The sequence below is a fragment of the Hemitrygon akajei genome, chromosome 26 (genome assembly GCF_048418815.1).
Source record: "Hemitrygon akajei chromosome 26, sHemAka1.3, whole genome shotgun sequence".
In the NCBI taxonomy this organism is placed as follows: Eukaryota; Metazoa; Chordata; class Chondrichthyes; order Myliobatiformes; family Dasyatidae; genus Hemitrygon; species Hemitrygon akajei.
The window spans coordinates 62,241,308-62,264,514 of NC_133149.1; the positions used below are offsets into that span (position 1 = coordinate 62,241,308).

At 48.8% G+C, this 23,207-nt stretch overlaps 1 protein-coding gene across 1 annotated transcript in view; it reads left to right on the forward strand.

Moving 5' to 3' along the window:
- Positions 1–21,711, forward strand: part of LOC140716981 (uncharacterized) — a 520,796-nt gene extending 499,085 nt beyond the window's left edge. The window contains exon 3 of the mRNA XM_073030187.1: positions 21,280–21,711. Within this exon, the coding sequence (XP_072886288.1) occupies positions 21,280–21,623 (344 nt within the window). The 3' untranslated portion in view covers positions 21,624–21,711. The remainder of the gene's footprint in view (positions 1–21,279) is intronic.
- Positions 21,712–23,207: the final 1,496 nt, after the last annotated feature.

Below are 23,207 nucleotides of genomic sequence, written 5' to 3' on the forward strand. Positions count from 1 at the left end.
TTTCACTCTCTCGCCTTATCTCCTTGCCTGCCCATAGCCTCCCCCTGGTGCTCCCCGCCCTTTTCTTTCTTCCGTGACTTCCAGTTCTCTCCTATCGGACTCCTCCTTCTCCGGCTCTGTATCTCTTCCACCGATCGACTTCCCGGCTCTTCACTTTATCCTTCCCTCCCCAGGTTTCACCCATCACCTTGTGTCTCTCGCTGCTCTCCCCCCACACTTAAAATCTACTCCTCATCTCCTCCCCCCCCCCCCCCCACCCCACCATTCCTACCGAAGGGTCTCGGACCGAAACGTCGATTGTATGTTTTCCCATAGACGCTGCCTGGCCTGCTGAGTTCCTCCAGCATTTTGTGTGTGTTGCTTGTATTTCCAGCGTCTGCAGATTTTCTCTTGTCTGCAAATACGCTGATCTGGTTAACCACATTGTCATCCAGATCTTATATATAGAAGGGAAAAAAAACAAACAACAAAGGACCCAGCACCAATCCCTGCGGCACACCACTGGTGAGAGGGTTCCAGTCAGAGAGGCAGCCATCCACAATCACTCTCTGGCTTCTCTCTCAAAGCCAAAGCATCTTCTATTTACTACTTCCTCCTGAATGCGGAGCGTCTTAACAGTCTTGACCAGCCTGCCATGTGGGACCTTGTCAAATGCCTTATGAAAGTCCATGTAGATAGATAGATAGATAGATAGATAGATAGATACTTTATTCATCCCCATGGGGAAATTCAACTTTTTTTTCCAATGTCCCATACACTTGTTGTAGCAAAACTAATTACATACAATACTTAACTCAGTAAAAAATATGATATGCATCTAAATCACTATCTCAAAAAGCATTAATAATAGCTTTTAAAAAGTTCTTAAGTCCTGGCGGTTGAATTGTAAAGCCTAATGGCATTGGGGAGTATTGACCTCTTCATCCTGTCTGAGGAGCATTGCATCGATAGTAACCTGTCGCTGAAACTGCTTCTCTGTCTCTGGATGGTGCTATGTAGAGGATGTTCAGAGTTTTCCATAATTGACCGTAGCCTACTAAGCGCCCTTCGCTCAGCTACCGATGTTAAACTCTCCACTACTTTGCCCACGACAGAGCCCGCCTTCCTTACCAGCTTATTAAGACGTGAGGCGTCCCTCTTCTTAATGCTTCCTCCCCAACACGCCACCACAAAGAAGAGGGCGCTCTCCACAACTGACCTATAGAACATCTTCAGCATCTCACTACAGACATTGAATGACGCCAACCTTCTAAGGAAGTACAGTCGACTCTGTGCCTTCCTGCACAAGGCATCTGTGTTGGCAGTCCAGTCTAGCTTCTCGTCTAACTGTACTCCCAGATACTTGTAGGTCTTAACCTGCTCCACACATTCTCCATTAATGATCACTGGCTCCATATGAGGCCTAGATCTCCTAAAGTCCACCACCATCTCCTTGGTCTTGGTGATACTGAGACGCAGGTAGTTTGAGTTGCACCATATCACAAAGTCCTGTATCAGTTTCCTATACTCCTCCTCCTGTCCGTTCCTGACACACCCCACTATGGCCATGTCATCAGCGAACTTCTGCACATGGCAGGACTCCGAGTTATATTGGAAGTCTGAAGTGTACAGGGTGAACAGGACCGGAGAGAATACGGTTCCCTGCGGCGCTCCTGTGCTGCTGACCACCGTGTCAGACCTACAGTCTCCCAACCGCACATACTGAGGTCTATCTGTCAAGTAGTCCACTATCCAATCCACCATGTGAGAGACAACATCCACTGACTTGCCTTCACCCACTTCCCCATATCCCCTCATGCCCTGACTGATAAGAATCCACTCACCTCTGTCTTAAATACACCCAGTGACTCGGCCTCCACAGCCGCCTGTGGCAGTGAATTAGACAGAGTCCCCGCTCCCTGCCTGAGGACATTCCTCTTCATCTCCATTTTGAAATGACGCCCTTCTATTTCGAGGCGGTGCCCTCTGGTCTGAGACTCTCCCACCGTAGGAAACATCCTCTCCACATCGACTGTATCGAGACTTTTCTTCTGAATTCCAGTGAGCGGAGGCCAAGAGACGTCAAATGCTACCCACATGACAAGCCTTCCGACCCTGGAATCATTTTCAGGAACCTCCCCTGAAGCCTGCCCAGTGGCTGAGCACATCATTTTGTAGATAAGGGGCCCAAAACTGCTCAGGATATTCCACGTGAGATGTCACCAGTGCTTTATACATTGCATCCTTGCTTTCGTATTCAAGTCCCCTCGCATTGAATGCACGCATACATTTGCCTTCTCCACCACCGCTTCAACCTGTAAATTAATGCAGGGTTCTCAGTAACGTTAACCGTTAAGGCTAACAAAATGGCTTCTCTGTAATATTGACTGATGAGGTAACAGTCCTCTGTAGCTGCGATGTTTGGGTTGTGTTATGTACCCCTAGGGTCCTTGTTTTCTGTGGACAGTCACTTTAAAATGTCAGTAGAATGAGGCTGGCTTTTGGACACTGACCCCCCTGTGAACTGGTGCTGCTAACGAGAGGGAGATGAAGAACAGAGGGGGAGGGAGAGAGAGAGAGACATAACTCAGTATTTTGGTGTCTTCACTGATTGTTTACTTTTGCTCCAAGGACTTTGCCTGCTTGTGTGAGTCCCTGCTGACACAGCGAAGTGGTGCCAGGTGCCTGCTGAGACAGCAGGGAGTGGCCGGTATGATGGGCACCATCAGTTGATGGATGGCTGATACCCCGTCAGGGGAGATAAAAGACGGGTCTGCGGAGACACCGGGAGACACGCCTCGGGACACCACAAGAGTGTGGTGCACCCACAGGAAGGTGGGGGGGGTGGGGGGGGGGGGGGGCTTGCAGGACCGAATCGGGAGATCGGTCACAAAGCTCACAGTGTTACAGCAGGGCCGGTGGGGACTTGTGTGTGTGTCCACTCACGCCGGAGTGACGAGTCCACCGCGGAAGAACGGTCTGGCCGAGAATGGAGGGGTCATAACCGAATGACCGCATCGGTACAACGGAACGAGATGACATCGGAAGGTTTGCCTGCTGCAGCTGCTCACATCTCGCTCTTTCTCTCTCTCTCTCTCTCGCTCTTTCTCTCTCTCTCTCTCTCTCTCTCTCTCTCTCTCTCTCTCTCTCTCTCTCTCTCTCTCTCTTTCTCTCTCTCTCTCTCTTTCTCTCCAACGTTACACCAGCAACTACTTCGACCCAAGCTGAACTTCCATCATCTCCTAAGACTATTCATTTACCCCTAGACTTTGGAAGAGCTTGGTTTTTGATTGCTTTTACCACACTTCTGTCCATATAATTCTAACCCGTAATATATACGTATTTGCATTTTATTTTTGTGCTGTATTACTTAGTCGCTAATAAACTTTATTAGTTACTGGTAATTACAGACTCCAACATACATTCCATTTCTGCCGGTTTGACAACCCAGTTACGGGGTACGTAACGGTTGTAATTACAGCTAACAGGGAACTACCCAAAGAATGACCTGTTATGCTATCTCGTATGGTGGGGACCGAGAGAGAGTTCGCGGCCTTGTCGGCGAGGCGAGTGAAGAGGAAGTGGCGAGTTCGGGAGCGGCTGGCGGGTTCCCGGACAGCGGATACCGGAATTCGAACGGTTCGGAGGTCGTTTGTGGACGGATCGGGAAGGCGTGAGCTCCAATGAATTAACTTTGTGCACAAAACTGATCAATTTACTGAGTGGCGCCTTTGTTTAATTTGTTTCTACCAACCACACCACCAAGAAGAGTTATAAAGTGTAATCATCTAATCGTACATTGTGCACTGTCTGATATTTCACGTCGTGGACTTGTACCGGGGTTCATTACACAGCACCTACGGTAACGATTTGTATGACAGAATTGATGGCTTTGTGCCAAGTTTGTGAATGATACGAAGATGGGTGAAGAGGTAGTGTTGACGAAGAAGGGAGTTTATAGAAGGAATTGGGCGGATAGGAAAGTGAGCAAAGAAGTGACATGGAATGCAACATAAGGATTTCAGCAAAGTCTCTGACAGGGTACTGCATGGTAAACTGGGATGAAAAGTTGGATCACTTGGGATCCAGGGCAAACTAGCTGGTTGGGTTGATTGAGGATGATGTTGGAAGATTGTCTTTCAAACTAGATCAGTTGCTCAACCACATGCAAATTGGTATAGGGTTAATAAGACCAGACAGCTAAAGATGTGGCTCAGAGATTAGTGAGGGAGAAGTAGGTTTGAATTATTAGGACATTGGCATCAGTATTGGGGAAGCAGCCTGAAATTAGATTCTTATACTTTTCTAAACTTATTCTTTATTCTGGGGAGTAAGCCAAACTGCAGAATAAAGAATAAGATGAAAAAGTTTATGAAGGTATAAGTATTTAATTTTAGGCAACATGGAGACAAAGTTGAAAGGTTGGTGAAAATGGGACTAAAATGGGACTAAAAGTGCAATATTTGTATTCACATAGTATACAAAATAAGATAGATGATCTTACAGTGGAGTTAGAAATTGGCTGATATGACATTGCAAGCATCACTAAGTTGTGGCTGAAAGAAGATCATAGTTGGGAACTTAGTAAAATGTATTCAACAGTGGCTGGATGGGAGATGCCAGAGAGTAGTGGTGGATAACTGTTCGTCAGGTTGGAGGCCGGTGACTACTGGTGTGCCTCAGGGATCTGTACTGGGTCCAGTGTTGTTTGTCATTTACATTAATGATCTGGATGATGGGGTGGTAAATTAGATTAGTAAGTATGCAGGTGATACTAAGATAGGTGGTGTTGTGTATAATAAAGTAGGTTTTCAAAGCTTGCAGAGAGATTTAGGCCAGTTAGAAGAGTGGGCTGAAAGATGGCAAATGGAGTTTAATGCTGATAAGAGTGAGGTGCTACATTTTGGTAGGACTAATCAAAATAGGACATACATGGTAAATAGTAGGGCATTGAGGAATGCAGTAGAGCAGAGTGATCTAGCATAATGGTGCATAGTTCTTTGAAGGTGGAATCTCATGTGGATAAGGTGGTGAAGAAAGCTTTTGGTATGCTGGCCTTTATAAATCAGAGTATTGAGTATAGGAGTTGGGATGTAATGTTAAAATTGTACAGGGTATTGGTGAGACCAAATTTAGAGTATTGTGTACAGTTCTGGTCACCGAATTATAGGAAAGATGTCAACAAAATAGAGAGAGTACAGAGTAGATTTACTAGAATGTTACCTGGGTTTCAGCACCTAAGTTACAGAGAAAGGTTGAACAAGTTAGGTCTTTATTTTTTGGAGCGTAGAAGGTTGAGGGGGGACTTGATAGAGGTATTTAAAATTATGAGGGATATAGATAGAGTTGACGTGGATAGGCTTTTTCCATTGAGAGTAGGGGATATTCAAACAAGAGGACATGAGTTGAGATTTAGGGGGCAAAAGTTTAGGGGTAACACGAGGGGGAACTTCTTTATTCAGAGAGTAGTAGCTGTGTGGAACGAGCTTCCAGTAGAAGTGGTAGAGGCAGGTTCGGTATTGTCATTTAAAGTAAAATTGGATAGGTATATGGACAGGTATATGGACAGGAAAGGAATGGAGGGTTATGGGCCGAGTGCAGGTCGGTGGGACAAGGTGAGAGTAAGCGTTCGGCACGGACTAGAAGGGCCGAGATGGCCTGTTTCCGTGCTGTAATTGTTATATGGTTGTAAGGCTCCTCCGAGACTTCCTGTTTGCCGATGATGCAGTTGTCGCAACTCACTCACTGCAGGATCTCACGGCCCACTCTGCGGACGCCTGCAGAGAGTTCGGCCTGAAGAAGACACGGGTGATGGGGCCAAAGACCTCGACGACAAGCCATCCATTAACACTGTTGACTGTGAGCTGGAAGTCATCCACGAATTTGCATACCTGGGCTCGTCACTCGAAAGCAAGATCGACGAGGGTATCGGAAAAGCAGCCGCGAACTTGTCAGGGTTGGCTAAGAGAGTCTGGGCCAGCAACGGACTCACCGTGAACACCAAAGTCCAGGTGTGCGCAGCCGGTGTGTTGCGCACTTTGCTCCGCGCCAGCGAGACTTGAACCCCCGTGCACGAAACAAGAGAAGCGACTCAACGCTTTCCAGATGTGCTGCCTCACCTGGGTATCACCTGGGAAGGCAAGGTCACTGACAACACGGCGCTGGAGAAAACAGACACCACTGCATGTTCACCTTCCTCAAACAGAGGCCTATGCGCTAACTAGGCCACGTCTTGCGCATGGCAGATGGGCGCGTACCAAAGGACCTTCTCTCTGGGGAGCTGGGGTCTGGAAGGAGGTCAACAGGAAGACCCCCAACTACGCTACAAGGACAGCTGCCTCGGCATTCTGCTGTACGCAGTGTGGCGAGGTCTGTCGCTCCCACATTGGACTCCACAGTCACTGCAGACGCTGCTTAACCCGGTCCACCAGGGGCGCAAACCCATGATCCCCCTGGGATTGACGGCTGCCGACGGCCATACCAGGCAGCGCGTGGCAGGCATCCGGGGCTTTGAGTCAAAAAACTTTACCCCTCACATCCCCGTTGAACCTGCCCTCTCTCGCCTTCAATGGATGCCCTCTGGTATTAGACGTTTCAACCCTGGAAAGCAGATACTCCCTTGTCCACTCTATCTATGGCTCTCATAAACTTGTAAACCTCCATCAGATCTCCCCTCAGCCTCCGCTGCTCCAGAGAAAACGACCCAAATTTGTCCAGCGTCCCGTGATAGCGCATGCCCTCTGAACCAGTCAGCATCCCTCTTCAAAAGTACCTCTTCTGCCCCCTCTCCAAAGCCTCAGCATCCCTCCTAAAGTGGGGTGACCAGAACTGTGCACAGTACTCCAGATGCTGCCTAGAGGATCAGAGGGCTGAATATGTTGTTCCCTTGTTGCAGAAAGGGAGTGGAGATAACTCAGGAAATTACAGACCAGTGCGTCTGACTTCAGTGGTGGGCAAGATGTTGGAGAAGATCCTGAGAGGCAGGATTTATGAGCATTTGGAGAGCACTATTTTGATTAGGGATAGTCAGCATGGCTTTGTCAAGGGCAGGTCATGCCTTATGAGCCTGATTGAATTCTTTGAAGATGTAACAAAACACATTGATGAAGGTAGAGCAATGGGTGCAGTGTATATGGATTTCAGTAAGGAATTTGATAAAGTACCCCATGCAAGGCTGCTTCAGAAAGTAAGGAGGCATGGGATCCAAGGGGACCTTGCTTTGTGGATCCGGAATTGGCTTGCCCACAGAAGGCAAAGGGTGGTTATAGATATTTTTGCATGGAGGTTGGTGACCAGTGGTGTGCCTTGGGGATCTGTTCTGGGACCCATCCTCTTTCTGATTCTTATAAATGATCTGGATGAAGAAGTAGAAGGGTGGGTTTAGTAAGTTTGCTGACGACACTCAGGTTGGGGGAGTCGTGGGTAGTGCGGAGGGCTGTCAGAGGTCACAGCAAAACATCGATGGAGTTCAACCCAGATACGTGCGAAGTGGTTCATTTCGGCAGGTCAAATTTGATGACAGAATACAATATTAATGGTAAGACTCGGCAGTGTGGAGGATCAGAGGGATCTTGAGGTCCGAGTCCACAAGACGCTCAAAGCTGCTGTGCAGGTTGACAGTGTTGTTAAGAAGGCGTCTGGTGTGATGGCCTTCATCAACCGTGGGATCGTGTTCAAGAGCCGTGAGGCAATGTTACAGCTATGAAAGACCTTGGTCAGGCCCCATTTGGTTTCATTTCTAGTGATCTCACTACAGGAAGGATGTGGACTATAGAAAGGGTGCAGAGGAATTTACAAGGATGTTGCCTGGAGTAAAGAGTGTGCCTTATGAGAATGGGTTGAGTGAACTTGGCCTTTTCTCCTTGGAGCGACGGAGGATGAGAGGTGACCTGATAGAGGAGTATAAGATGATGAGAGGCATTGATCGTGTGGATAGCCAGAGGCTTTTTTGCCGGGGCTGAACTGGCTAACGCGAGGGGGCATCATTTTAAAGAAGTCGGTACAGAGGGGATGTCAGGGGTGAGTTTTTCCACACAGAGCGGTGGGTGCGTGGAATGCACCGAATGTGCTGTCAATTTCTACGTTTTATGTTCCATGATAGAGGTCTAGAAAAGTACGAGGGGTAAAGCTAGGGTAAATGGTGAGGGGCATCGATCATGTGGAAAGCCAGAGGCCTTTTCACTGGACTGAAATGGCTAGCGCAAGGTGGCATAGTTTTAAGGTGCTTGGAAATGTCAGGGGTACGTGTTTCACACACAAAGTGGTGGGTGTGTGGAATTCACTGCCGATGGTTGTGGTGGAGGCAGATACCATAGGGTCTTTTCAGAGGTACGTGGAGCTTAGAAAAATAGAGGGCGATGCAGTAGGGAAATTCTAGAGGCAGTTTCTAGAGTAGGTTACATGGTCGGTACAGTATTTGGGCCGAAGGGCCTGTAATGTGCTATACGTTCTATATTCTATATAATGAGCCATTATCACCATTATCACCCTTATCACCCTTATTGATAACAGTCCTAGCATTAAAATATACACAATTCAAACTATCCAGCCAACATGCCTATTATTTCGATTTTGCCTTTCGATGCTTTCCCCGACATCTACCTTCTGGTCCGATTCTTTCCTTAGTGACCAGCTAATCCTGCCCCCTGCCCCCTGCAAAACTAGTCTAAGCTCTCCGGAGCAGTATGGGCAGACCTCACGGCCGGGATCTTGGCTTTCCCCCGTTCCTCTTGTGCAGGTCGCCCCTTCCCCAGGAAAGGTCCCAACCATCCAAGAAGTTGAAAATCGCATCTGCTCCCCCTGTACCATGTCCTCAGCCCCTCCATTCATCCCTACTGTCACCCCATTCCTATCTGCGCTGGCGGAGACCGGCACGGAGTCCCGGAGAAGCAAGGCAAAGCAGCATTGATTTCACGGACCCTATACAAGTTACAGAGTTGGAGATGTTTGTTCTCTGGTAAATTAGGGCGGGTAAGTGCCCAGGGCCTGAGAAGGTGTTCCCTTTGGAACCTGTGGGAGGGAGGAGGAGAAACTGCAGGGGCTCTGACATCCTTAGCGACAGGTGGGACACCAGGGGACGGAGGACAGCCGATGAGAAAGTCGTGGGAAGGTATTCTGAGAGACTGGATATATGAGTATTTGGATTGACGTGGACTGAAGAGGGGCAGCGGCGTGGATCCATGCGTGCCAACCAATTTTACAGAGCTTTTCGAGGAAGCTACCAGGAAGGTGGATGAAGGCAAGGCAGAGTGGATGCTGTCTCCATGGACTTTAGCAGGACATCTGGCAAAGATCCCACATGGGTGGTTGGCCGAGAAGTTTCAGTCGCCTGGCATTCAAGGTGAGATAGTAAATTAGATTAGACAATGGCCTTGTGGGAGAAGCCAGCGAGTGGTAGTATAGTGTTGCCTCTCCGACTGGTGGCCTGTGACTATCGGTGTGCTGCGGGGGGGATCGGTGCTGGGTCCGTTGTTGCCTGTATCAGTGATCTGGATGATGTGGTTCACTGGGTCTTCAAAAACGTGTGTGGATGAAACCAGGATTGGGGGTACACGCTGGACAGGAAGGAAGACTACCGATGCTTGCAGTGGGATCTGGACCAGCTAGAAAAGTGTCGGGATGGAATTTAATGCGGACCAGTGTGAGGTGCTCTACTTTGGTAGAGACAACCAGGGCGAGTCCTACACAGTGACAGGGTAGGGCACTAAGGAGTGTGGTGGAACAAAGCGATCTGGCTTGACTGGTCCTTAGCTCATTGAGAGTGGCGTCGCAGAGAGGCAGGGTTGTAAAGAAAGCTTTCACGGATTTTAGCGGAGGGGATGGGATGTTATCTTTGATAGATAGATAGATAGATACTTTATTCATCCCCATGGGGAAATTCAACTTTTTTTTCCAATGTCCCATACACTTGTTGTAGCAAAACTAATTACATACAATACTTAACTCAGTAAAAAATATGATATGCATCTAAATCACTATCTCAAAAAGCATTAATAATAGCTTTTAAAAAGTTCTTAAGTCCTGGCGGTTGAATTGTAAAGCCTAATGGCATTGGGGAGTATTGACCTCTTCATCCTGTCTGAGGAGCATTGCATCGATAGTAACCTGTCGCTGAAACTGCTTCTCTGTCTCTGGATGGTGCTATGTAGAGGATGTTCAGAGTTATCCATAATTGACCGTAGCCTACTCAGCGCCCTTCGCTCAGCTACCGATGTTAAACTCTCCAGTACTTTGTTGCGTAACACATTGGCGAGACCTCGTTTGGAGCACAGTTGTGCAGTTTTGGCCACCTTACCTGCAGGAAGGAAATGAAATACCCGCCCCTGGATATGACAACCTTACGGGACTGACGCACAAGTACTATTACTACCAATAAATTCACAAATATAGACAGACAGACACATACTTTATTGATCCCGAGGGAAACTGGGTTTCGTTACAGCCGCACCAACCAAGAATATAGCAATATAAAACCATAAATAATAATTAAGTTATGCCAAGTAAAATAAGTCCAGGACCAGCCTACTGGCTCACTGATAAGGTGCACTTGCGACGCAAGTTAAAAGGTAAAATGGCATGATGCTCCTAGCACTTCATACGTAGTGAGACCCAGGTGGTGGCCGGCGGTTCATCAGTTTTATGGCCTGGGGAGGAAGCTGTTCCCCACCCTGACATCCTACCTACAAGGAGGTTTAATTCACGAGGATGTTGCTTGGGCTGGAGGACCTGAATGACAAGGGAAGATTAGAACTGTAGTCATTGGAAAATAGGAGACTCGGGGGGGGGGATGTTTGATAGAGGCATACAAAATCATCAGGGGTATAAATTGCATAGACGGAAGTAGGCTTTTTTCCACTCTGCGGTTGGGAGGGAGAGCAAGAGCCCAGAGCTTAAGGGTTGAGGGGCGAAAAGTTCGAGAGGAGCATGAGGGGCGGCTTTCTTCACTCGGAGGGTGGCGAGAGAGTGTGGAGTGAGCTGCCAGTGCAGGTGGGGCAAGCGAGCTCCGTTTCAGGATTTAAGGGGTGTTTAGGCAGGCAGGGGGATGAAGCCAATGATCGATAGGACCAGGCAGATGAAATGTTTGGCACGGACTAGAAGGGCTGAAGGGCCTATTTCTGTGCTGTACTGTTCTGTGACTCTTAAGAAACAATGGCCTCACTGGCCTGAGGGATCCAGCACCAGATGATATTCAAAAAATATGTCTCTCAAAGAACCAAAAGGGACGAGCTTGTTTACCCCGAGCCGCTCTACGAGGGGTGATTGATATGTCCGTGGCCTAAGGTAGAAGGAGTCAGTTTTAGAAAACCTAGCGCATTTATTTTTCAACATAGTCCCCTCCTACATTCGCACACTTAGTCCAGCGGTCGTGGAGCATACAGAAAGTGTCCACAGATGGGTGATTGATAAGTTCGTAGCCTGAGGTAGAAGGAGATGATTTATACAGCTCTCGTTACGTGCACGTGCAGGTCAACTCTTTGAGTGATTGTGCAGAAAGTTTGAAGTTAATAACTCATCTCTTTCTACCTTAAGCCACAAACGTATCAATCACCCCTCGTGACTTACAGCCTAATTCACTGGAAGTTTGGACCCAGCGTTTTCTCTCAGGCCTCAGTCTCCACTGTTCCCATTGGTTCCCAAGGTCTGGACATCAGCTGCTTTTGGCCACCGGACCTGATCTCAGTGTCCCACTTCAACTGCTTGTATGCGGAAGATGCAGCATATGTTTTCAAGCGAGATAAACTTGCGGAAAACCTTTTCACCAGAGTTACGGATCCTCAGGTTTAGACAGCTGTGCCTGGGAGGCCCAGCGCACCGGTTCCCAGAAACTTGCGTCCGCAGAACACCCACGGCTTCGGCGCAACTTTGGATTCTCACACTTGATTTGCAGAGATACTGCATTCCTAAGCTCAGAGACTTCTGGGTAAGGACAGTGCCATTGAAGGCATTGCTTCCCCTCTACCAAGCTGCTTAATACATTTTATGAGATCTCAGTAGCCAGTTTAACTCAGCAAGCAATATTCTCAACGTCAACAGGCATTGTTGTTGTGTTCTTTATATGTACCGTGGGTTACTAATTACAAACAATATTCTGGAAGAATAAAGACTTTTATTCAACAGCAACAAAAGCACGTTTCTTACAGAGCCATGTTTCTCGATCATTACATCATTTCTGCGCGTGCTCAGTACTCTGCCCAATCAACAGTGCCATTGAAGGCATTGCTTCCCCTCTAGCAAGCTGATCAATACATTTTATGGAATCTCAGTAGCCAGTTTAACTCAGCAAGCAATATTCTCAACGTCAACAGGCATTGTATCAACAATCAAAATTAACCTAATTTTACTCTGTCAATCAGCATCCAGCTGCTGCTACCCTGACACTGCATACCTCAACTGTTTCCCTGCTCCTCATCTTATCTTCTTACCCCTACCACTGTCCGGAGCCCCACGCTGTGCCCTAGGCTAACCCGTCTCTGGTCGCAACTCTGCCCCGCTGAACATGGTTCCTCATTCTGCTTTCAGAATTTAGGGGGCAGCAGTGCATTCTAACAACAATAATTAGGTTAGCTACCAACGTCATTCTTCCTCGGCTCAACGATTTGTCGGACGTAACTGCAGTCAGCCATCTTCTTCAGTCTGCGGAAAGTCACGCAGGAGGTTCAAGGAAAAACTCTTCACCCACAGAGTGGGGACTGTTTGGAACCCATCACCCACAGGGAGAGTGAGAGGGGAACAGTAGGGATGGATTGAAAAGGGCTGTCGTGGAACAGAAACACTGGCAGGGGCCAGCTGGGCTGAGTTGACTCCCTACTGTACACTGGGTGTGTTAGAAATTCACTAAGTACCAGAGATGAAGTTTAAAAATATAACAGGTTTATTTTTCGCAAAACTGGGTTTGATGAACAGCTGCAATAATTGTAGACTTCGGCACAAAAAAAAAATCACTTTTGAAATGAACTCTGGATTCAGCAACAGTGATGGCTGAATATCAAGCACAGTGCTCACTTAAACCGTTTCCCCATGTGTGAACTCGGCAGTGCGTCACAAAGTGGGATGACTGAGTGAATCTCTTCCCACATTCGGAGCAGGAGAATGGTCTCTCCCCAGTGTGAACTTGCTGGTGTGTCTGTAAGTTGGATGATCGAGTAAGTCCCTTCCCACAGTCCGAGCAGGTGATTGGTCTCTCCCCAGTGTGAACAGACTGCTAGGCCAGTAGGTCAGATGAGTGAGTGAATCCCTTGCCACGGTCAGAGCAGGAGAATGGTCCTCTGCTCGTGTGAACTGACTGTTTCGTTGTTGTGTCCACGGCTGGGCTGAGTGAGTGAGTCTCTTCCCACACACGGAGCGAGTGAACAGCCTCTCACGGCTGTGACTTTTCTGACGCCTCTTCCGGCCGGACGACTGAGTAGATCCTGTCCCGTACACAGAGCAGGTGAATGGCCTCTCCCCACTTCTGAAATCATTGGTGACTCTGCTGGTCAGCTGAGATGGAAAATCCCCTCCCACATACAGGGCAGGTGAATGGCCTCTCCACACTGCGAACTCACTGGTGTGCCTGCGGGTCGGCTGAGAAAGAGAAATCCCTTCCCATATATGAGAGAAGAAGAATCTTGTAATTCATAGTCAGATGTCAAGTCAGATTTTTTTTTGTGCCGAGGTCTGCGATTATTGCAGCTGTTCATCAAACCTAGTTTTGCTGCCTGGTCACTGGGTGTGGGAGGGAACACCTTTAATGGGACTGCATCAAGTAGTGAATCCCTCCTACAATCAGTGCAGTTGAAGAACTGATCCCCAGTGAACAAATGCTGGTGTGTTCTCAGCACCCCGGGTTCCAGTGGATTTCACGGAGTCACAACAGAAAACTTCATTTCAGACACAAAACACATTTCCAGCTGAGATGAGAACCTTCTTCATCTCCCAACATCAACAACTGATATATTGGTTTCACAAAGGAATTATATGGTCAATCCTTAGATATCCAGACAGGGACAGCAAAACTGATGTGCTGTTATGTTTGGGATTCCCGTTCACAAATTATTTGTCATTTGTAACCTGTAAAAAGATAAACAAGAGACATCAATGGGTGAAAGACGGCATTTCAGATTAAATAATTTCAGGCTCTATAAGCAAGTAGTGCATAACTAGTTTTTTTCCCCCCCCCCCCAAAGATGGAGAAATGTAGTGGTGGTTAACAGTGTTCTTCTGCCACATGGGAGGAGTTCACATACCGCGGTCAGGGTTGTCAAGGAAGTTCAGTTTAGTATCCCGCATGCTGCTGTACTGGCGTGCTCTGCACTGACCCCGAATGACGAACACAACGCGGTGTCAGAAGTGGTCGATCGTCGATGAACCAAAGCTACAAGCCCAGTGAGATCCTCAACGAGGCAGAATTTACAGTAAGACTGCTCTCGTTCACATCTATCTACGAGAAATAGCCAGAGACTTGTCTTCCCGAACTGCCTCTGCCAGTTCGCTAATTGTGTGCACCATGAGGCGTGAGCTGAAAAAGGGGGCAGGGTTGCTAGGCAACGTGTTTAAGCTCCACCCACAGGTAGACATATTGTAACAATCTGTGAGCCGCTAGCCTGGGGAGGTGCAGAGAGACACAGACAGAGCCGAGAAGTCAGTCAAACTCTCAGGGAGAGAAAAGAAGACTTCTGTTATTGCTATTGAGGGGGTGCAGCGTAGGTTCACGAGGTTAATTCCCGGGATGGCGGGACTGTCGTATGTTGAAAGATTGGAGCGACTGGGCTTGTATACACCGGAATTTAGAAGGATGAGAGGGGATCTGATTGAGACATATAAGATTATTAAGGGATTGGACACGCTGGAGGCAGGAAGCATGTTCCCGCTGATGGGCGAGTCCAGAACTAGAGGCCACAGTTTAAGAATAAGGGGTAGGCCGTTTAGAACAGTGATGCAGAAAAACTTTTTCACACAGAGAGTGGTGGATCTGTGGAATGCTCTGCCTCAGAAGGCAGTGGAGGCCAATTCTCTGGGTGCTTTCAAGAAAGAGTTAGATAGAGCTCTTAAAGATAGCGGAGTCAGGGGATATGGGGAGAGGGCAGGAACGGGGTACTGATTGTGTATGATCAGCCATGATCACAGTGAATGGTGGTGCTAAGGGCCGAATGGCCTACTCCTGCACCTATTGTCTATTGTTATCCAAATGAATAAAATAATAAACAGGAAAAATGGAGCAAATACCTGTGGTGCCTACATCTACTCACCTAACAAATAAAATCCTCCAAGTCATTTGATTTCTCTAAACTTTGAGAGATGGCTCAGGCACTGAGTGATTTAGGATTGCAAGCAATCCCACCCTGGTTGAAGAAGATCAACAAGTTTAACACACTGAAACACTACGTGGGTGACAAAGCAGATGACGCGTCGTGGGTGGATTAGGACTGCCGGGTGCTCAGAACAGGAAGGGCAAACCAGTGAATGAGAAATTAAAAGAATATTTCACAGGAAAGCGAAATGTGATATATGAGAGGGAAAGTCCAACTCCAGGAAACAGGGGACAGATGAAAGTGTAAATGACTTCATCACAGCATTATATGCCCCGTCAGACATCTGAGAGGTGAGCTAATTGGAGACAAGATTGCTGTCTGCCTGCTCGATGCCAAATTGTCAGCGGAACTACAGTTGCAGGGAAATCTCACACTAGAGGAAGCGATTACTATGGTCAGGCAGAGTGAAAATGCTCGTCAACAACAGGCGGAGGCCAGACACGAAAAAGCTAGAAGCTGGAAGCTGTACAAGAAAGGGTTCAAACAGGACGCAGTCAGAAAGAGGTGACAGCAGAGCTCGGCTCACACAAAACAGACAAGGAAACAAATAACGGGTAAAATGGCCAGCTGCAGATGCGGCAAGTCTCCATCCCACGTCAAAGAGCAAAATAACTGAAATGCCACCAATGGCCAACATAAAAGCAAATGTCACTGAAAAATAGTTCTTCAGGAGTTCGAAGAAGACCATGATTCAGTCCACAAGAGAGAGAGCTCTCACTCAAATAGACAAAGCCGGTGTACAACGGTTCAGTTCGTCAGGTTGGAAGGAACCCAGACGGAATACAAGATGTTGCTCCTGCACCCTGAGGGTGGCTTCATCATCGGATGCACCTCCACACCATCCTCCTCAAGCAGGAGTTCCTGGTGCCCAGTCATTTTAAAATCCGATTCCCATTCCCGTCCAGTGTGTTGATCCGAGGCCTCCACTAGTGGCCAGGTGAGGCCACCGTCCGAAGTGAGGAGCAACACTTTATATTCCGTCTGGGTACCCTCCAACCTGATGGCATAAATATTGGCTTCTCCTTCCAGCAAACACCCCCCAACACTTCCTCTCTTCTCATCTTTACTTCTCACCTGCCTGTTGCTTCACCCTGGGACCCCTCCTCTTTAATCTCTCTCCTGGGGTTGTGCTGGCACGTGGCCAAGCGGTTAAGGCTTTGGGCTAGGGATCTGAAGGTCGTTAGTTCGAGCCTCACTCAGCTGAGGCAGCGTGTGTGTCCTTGAGCAAGGCACTTAACTGCACACCGCTCCCGCACGTTTACAGCCCAGTGGCGGCGGTTGGTGCAGTATGGACAAGACAAGACTCTCCTTTCCTATCAGATCCTTTCTTCTCCAGCCCTGGACCTTGCCCAGCCACCTGGCTTCACCTAACACCCTCCAGCTAGCCTCTTTTCCCCCTTCCCGTATCTACTGTACATATATTTTTTTTATTCTGGCATCTTCCCCCTTTCTTCTCAGTGCTGAAGAAGGGTATCAGCCTGAAACTGCAACTGTTTATCTTTTTTCTGTGGGCTCCGCCCGAACGGCTGAATTCCTCCTGCATTTTGGTTTGATCACCAAGCGATCAAACGCGCATGCGCAAGGGGCGCACCGCGTTCCGGGAGGTCGCGCATGCGCTCAGTGGTCAAAAGGCTCCCGGAGACTCGGCAGCAGGTAGGAGCGCGGCTCCGGGCGAGATCGTTATCGGCAGCGGCGTCCGAACCGCGTCTCCGGGATAATTACTGTGAGCTCCGGACACACCCAGGATCCGCATCCCGGGCCAGTCCCGGTCCCTTTCCCTCTCTCGACCCCACGGTCCGCACCCGGGCCCCAGGGGGAGCTTTCCGCTTTCCCCTCTCTGAGGCGCATGCGTACCGCCGGGACCGTGGCGGATAGATGAGTCTCTCGCACGTGGGGATTTCTGGGTAAGGGAACAGCCATGAGTGACGCTCCCCCAGCGCTTTCCCCGCCAGTTCACAGGGCATGTTCCAAAGGGCAGCGTGAGGGAATGGGAGCAGACGGATCTTCCAGCTATCTAAACCCAAGGATTAGGAACTCTGAATGAAAATATAATTCCGAATTAATCTCCGATAAGGAGTGTACCCTCCAGTCAATGAAAATGGCAATTGGTGCTGCACGAAAGAAAAGCAAAATTCTTCCATCTGCTTTACTTCTTGAGAGAATCACTTCTGGTCTAACTCCTCTTGCATTGGACCTGTGGCTGTGTGGCTAAGCATAGCTCCAGCAGCGTATTCAATTTTGCTGATGACGCCACTTTTGTGGGCCGAATCGAAGTCAGCACACAGGAGGGAGGTCGAAAATTCAGTCGAGTCACACCTCTTGATGAAGGAAGGGTCTTGGCCCGAAAGGTCCACTGTTTCTTAATTTCCATCGATGCTGCCCGACCTGCTGAGTTCCTCCAGCTTTTTGCTGCCTTGGATTTCCAGAATCTGCAGGCTTTCTCATGTTGACTGCCCAGGCCTCATCACAGGCCGAGATGCGGAGAGGTTTAGCAGCTTTAAATTCCCGGGTATTGCTGTGTGGGGCAGTTGTGAAGAAGTCACGGCAGTTCCTCTGCTTTGGAGTTTGTGGAGATACAGCGTGACACTTGAAACTTCGACCAACTTCCTTCGATGTGTAGTGGAGAGTATATTGACTGGCTGCATCATGGTGTGGCGTGGAAACACCAATTCATTTGAACAGAAAATCGTACAAACTGTAGTGTATTCGGCCCAGTAAAGTCCTTCCAACCGTCGGGCACGTCTGCATGAAACAGTGTCACAGGAAAGCAGCACCCGTCTTCAGGGATCCTCACCACCCAGGACGTGCTCTCTTCTCACTACTGCCAACGGAGAGGGGTTCAAGAGCCTCAGGACTGGCCCCACCAGTTTCAAGGAAAGTTACTACCGCACAGCCACCAGGCTCTTGAGCAGGAGGGGCTACACTCATTTACCCATCCGTTGAGATGTTCCCGTAACCAATGACCTCACTTTGAGGACTTTGTATCCCGTTATGTGACGTTCTCGTTATTTATTGCTGTTCCTTTATAGTTGCATTTGCACAGTTTGTACAGGAGTGGATCTTCCGTTGGTCCTATTACCCTGTGCTATAGACCCTGCTAAGCCTTTTAAATCTTGGAGACACAGAGCTGACCGAAAGGTAGCTCTTTTTACGCATTGCTGCTCGCTGACTGGTTGCTCCTGAAATCAAAGAGACTGCCGTGAAACTCTGCCTTTGAAGTCTCAATAGCCACCCTGATTTAAAAAAAGTACCTTTTTTTCATGCACCCGTGGTGTGGATTGTCCAACTCCCATTCTTAGGGAAAAAAAAGGAAAAATTAGGTTCCTATTTCACCTTGCGATGCCCTAATCGCAAACGATCGTGGTGCACGCCTGCCCGACTACTGTTCCGTTGGTGAATTGGTCTGTGACCCGAACACCTTCCCCGCTCCTGAGCGGTGACGAAGGTTTTCCTCACGCTGCATTGCCTCACAATCTCTCACTTTGTCGAAGTCCGGTAAGTGAGGTTGGAGAAGGGAAGGAAGAACGGGCCGGCTTGTCGTCTGTCTCCGTCACATCGACGGCTCTGGTGGGCTGCAGCCGTTCGCAAGAGGTGCGGAGTGAGAAGCTAAGCGGTGCTTTGCAGGGCTCTTTTGCCTTCAGTAGGAGGCTTCTCCATTTGCCTGTGGGTATCGTGGGCTGCTTGTCTGGTGTTTGAACTCAAAGCTGTTGCTAGAGTCTTTGAGTTCAAACACCAGACAAACAGCCCACAGTACCTCAAGGACTCCGTAGAACCGTAGAACATTACAGCACAGAAACAGGCCTTTCAGCCCTTCTTGGCTGTGCCGAACCATTTTTCTGCCTAGTCCCACTGACCTGCACCCGGCCCATATCCCTCCAAACCCCTCTCATCCATGTACCTGTCCAAGTTTTTCTTAAATGTCAAAAGTGAGCCCGCATTCCCCACTTCATCTGGCAGCTCATTTCACACTCTCACCGTTCTCTGCATGAAGAAGCCCCCCCCAATGTTCCCTTTAAACTTTTCCCCCTTCATCCTTAACCCATGACCTCTGTTTTTTTCCTCCCCTAGCCTCAGTGGAAAAAGCCTGCTTGAATTCACTCTATCTATACCCATCGTAATTTTATACACTTCTATCAAATCACCCCTCATTCTCCTACGCTCCAGGGAATGAAGTCCTAACTTATTCAACCTTTCTCTGTAACTCAGTTTCTCAAGTCCCGGCAACATCCTTGTAAACCTTCTCTGCACTCTTTCAACCTTATTAATATCCTTCCTGTAATTAGGTGACCAAAACTACACACAATACTCCAAATTCGGTCTCACCAATGTCTTATCCAACCTCACCATTACATTCCAACTCTTATACTCAATACTTTCATTTATAAAGGCCAATGTACCAAAAGCTCTCTTTACGACCCTATCTACCTGTGACGCCACTTTTAGGGAATTATGTACCTGTACTCCCAGATCCCTCTGTTCTACTGCACTCCTCAGTGTCCTACCATTTACTTTGTATGTTCTACCTTGGTTTGACCTTCCGACACTTGTCCGCATTAAATTCCATCTGCCATTTTTCAGCCCATTTCTCCAACTGGTCCAAATCGCTCTGCAAGCTTTGAAAACCTTCCTCACTGTCCACTACACCTGCTATCTTTGTCTCATCAGCAAATTTGCTGATCCAATTTGCCACATTATCATGCAGATCATTGATATAGATGGCAAATAACAATGGACCCAGCACTGATCCCTGTGGCACACCACTAGTCACAGGCCTCCACTCAGAGTAGCAATCCTCCACTACCACTGTCTGGCTTCTCCCATTGAGCCAATGTCTAATCCAATTTACTACCTCTCCATGTATACCTAGCAACTGAATCTTCCCGACTATCCTCCCATGCGGGACCTTGTCAAAGGCCTTACTGAAGTCCATGTATACAACATCCACTGCCTTCCCTTCATTTGCTTTCCTGGAAACTTCCTCGAAAAACTCTAATAGATTGGTTAAACATGACCACAACTGATTGTACGAGGATTTCACTGCGTCTTGACAACTGACTTACGAATTGACAGATTCTCCTCCTCTTGTCTGTGGGAAGGGATTTTCTCTCTCAGCCGACCCTCGGCCACGCCAGTCAGTTCGCCGTTCACCTGCTCCGTGTGTGGGATTGGAACTGAAGGAACGTCAGAAGACTTACAGCACAGAGAGTCTGTTCACTCGCTCCGTGTGTGGGCAGAGAGTCACTCATTCAGACCGGCTGCAGGCACGCTGATGAGTGTACAAGGGAGAGAGACTCTTCAGCTGGTGTGAGTGTGTGTGTGTGTGTGTGTGTGTGTGTGTGTGAGTGTGTGTGTGTGTGTCTGTCTGTCTGTGTGTGTGTGTCTGTCTGTGTGTGTGTGTGTGTGTCTGTGTGTGTGTGTGTGTCTGTGTGTGTGTGTGTGTGTGAAGCAGCTTACTCGGCAGACTGATTTTGTGATACACAAGAGCGTGCACACCGGGGAGAGGCCGTTCACCTGCTCGGATTGCGGGAAGGAATTCACTCGGTCGTCTCACCTGCCGGCACGGTGGTGAGTTCACATGGGGGAGAGGCCTTTCACCTGTTCAGTCTGCGGGAAGGGTTTCACCCACTCATCCAGTCTACGCAAGCACCGGGTGTCTGTTCACACCGGGGAGAGGCCGTTCACCTGCTCAGACTGTGGGAGGGCCTTCAATCGGTCACTTCAACTGAGGGTGCACCGGTCAGTCCACACCGGGGAGAGGCCGTTCACCTGCTCAGACTGTGGGAAGGGATTCACTCGGTTGTCCGATCTGCTGGTGCACCAGCGAGTTCACACCGGGGGAGAGGCCGTTCATGTGTTCAGACTGCGGGAAGGGATTTGCTCGATCGTCCAATCTGCAGAAGCATCGGTCGGTTCACACGGGGGAGGGGCCCTTCACCTGCTCAGACTGTGGGAAGGGTTTTACTCGATCGTCTGACCTACTGGCACACCAGCCAGTCCACACGGGGCTGAGGGCCGTTCACCTGTTCAGTCTGTGGGATGGGGTTCACTCACTCATCCAACCTACGGAAACACCGGTCTGTTCACACCGGGGAGAGGCCGTTCTCCTGCCCAGACTGTGGGAAGGGATTCACCCGGTCATCTGATCTACTGGTACACCAGCGCATTCACACCGGGGAGAGGCCGTTCACCTGCCCAGACTGTGGGAAGGGATTCACTCACTCCTATAAGCTAGTGGCACACCAGTCAGTTCACACTGGGGAGTGGCCGTTCACCTGCTCTGAATGCGGGAAGGGATTCACTCGGTCATCCCACCTTGTAAGACACTACCGAGTTCACACTGGCAAAAGAGTCTAGGTAATTTTCAGGCTGGATATTTATCCTGCACAGTGTCAGAATCAAGAGTTAAATAGGTGCGTGGAACTCTGCAATTACTGCTGCTGTTCACCAAACCCAGTTCTGTGCCCTGGTCACTGGGCATGGGCAGGGGGGGGGGGGGAGTCACCTCTGCTGATGTTCCCCTTCAGTCAGACTGGAGTTTAATACTCTGGATCTGTGACAAATAAATTAATTCTTTTTTAAATTCTCTCTCTCTCTCTCTCTCTCTCTCTCTCTCTCTCTCTCTCTCTCTCTCTCTCTCTCTCTCTCCTCTCCCTCTCCCTCTCCCTCTCCCTCTCCCTCTCCCTCTCCCTCTCCCTCTCCCTCTCCCTCTCCCTCTCCCTCTCCCTCTCCCTCTCCCTCTCCCTCTCCCTCTCCCTCTCTCGGGTACTTAGTGAATCTACAACATAGAAATCCACAGTACAGTACAGGCCCTTCGGCCCACAATGTTGTGCTGACCATGTAACCTACTGTAGAAGCTGCCTGAATTTCCCCACCGAATAGCCCTCTGCTTTTATAAGCCCCATGTAACTACCTTAAGAGTCTCTTAAAAGACCCTATTGAATCCGCCTTGTCACGTACCCCCCTGACCGGGTTAAGAACCAGCAGAAATGGAAAACATGTCAGAGTCTGGTATTGCTGTAGCTAATAGTGTTTGTTAGTAACTAAGCAATACAGTAATATAAATGCAAATATATTGAGCAGGTTAGCAATTATACACACACACACACACGCTCTTTCAAACCTAGGGGTAAATGGGTACAGTCTTACGATGGTGAAGAGAGTTCAGTTCAGTTCGAGGTAGTTAGTTGAGGAACGTTGGAGAGAGAGAGAGAGAGGTGAGCTGTTGCCGTCGATCTTCCCGTGGTCTTCCGAAATCCTGTTGTGGTTACCGACTGTGACCATGATAAACCGTTCTTCGGTGGTGGAATTATCACCCAGGCGAGGGTGGACACACAAATGATTCCCCACCGGTCGCACCTTTTTCCCCACTGAGAGCCACTGACGGATTTCCCCCAATCGATCCTCCAAAACCCCCACCTTTCCTGTGGGTGCAACAAAGCTCGTTCAGTGTCCGCGCTGTGTGTGTTTCACGGTGTGGCTGTCTGTGTACCAGCGGACCTGGCTTTTACCTCTCCATGTTGGACAGCTGTCAATCAACCTGCTCCGCCCTCCACTTTCTGCAGGAACTTTAACGAGCAGGTAAGTGACCTCGGGGAAAAGGTAAACAAGCTGGCAGAGAAACTATCACATCAATCTTCCAAGCAGTTTCTGTCTCTCTCTCTCACTGCGCTGGACGCCTCCCTCTCTCTCTCTTTGTATCAGCTCAAACAGTGTCCTAAAACCAGTCTCATTCTCCCGACATTTTAAAGTGATTGTCCACGGTGAACATGAACCCTAGGGGTCCATAACGCCCTCCGCCACCCACCACTCTCTTCTGTGAAAAACTTCACCCCCTGACATCCCCTCGGTGCCTACTTCCAAGCACCTTGAAACCGTGCCCCCCTGGCGTTAGCCATTTCAACCCTGGGGGGAAAAGCCTCTGACTATCCGCACGATCAA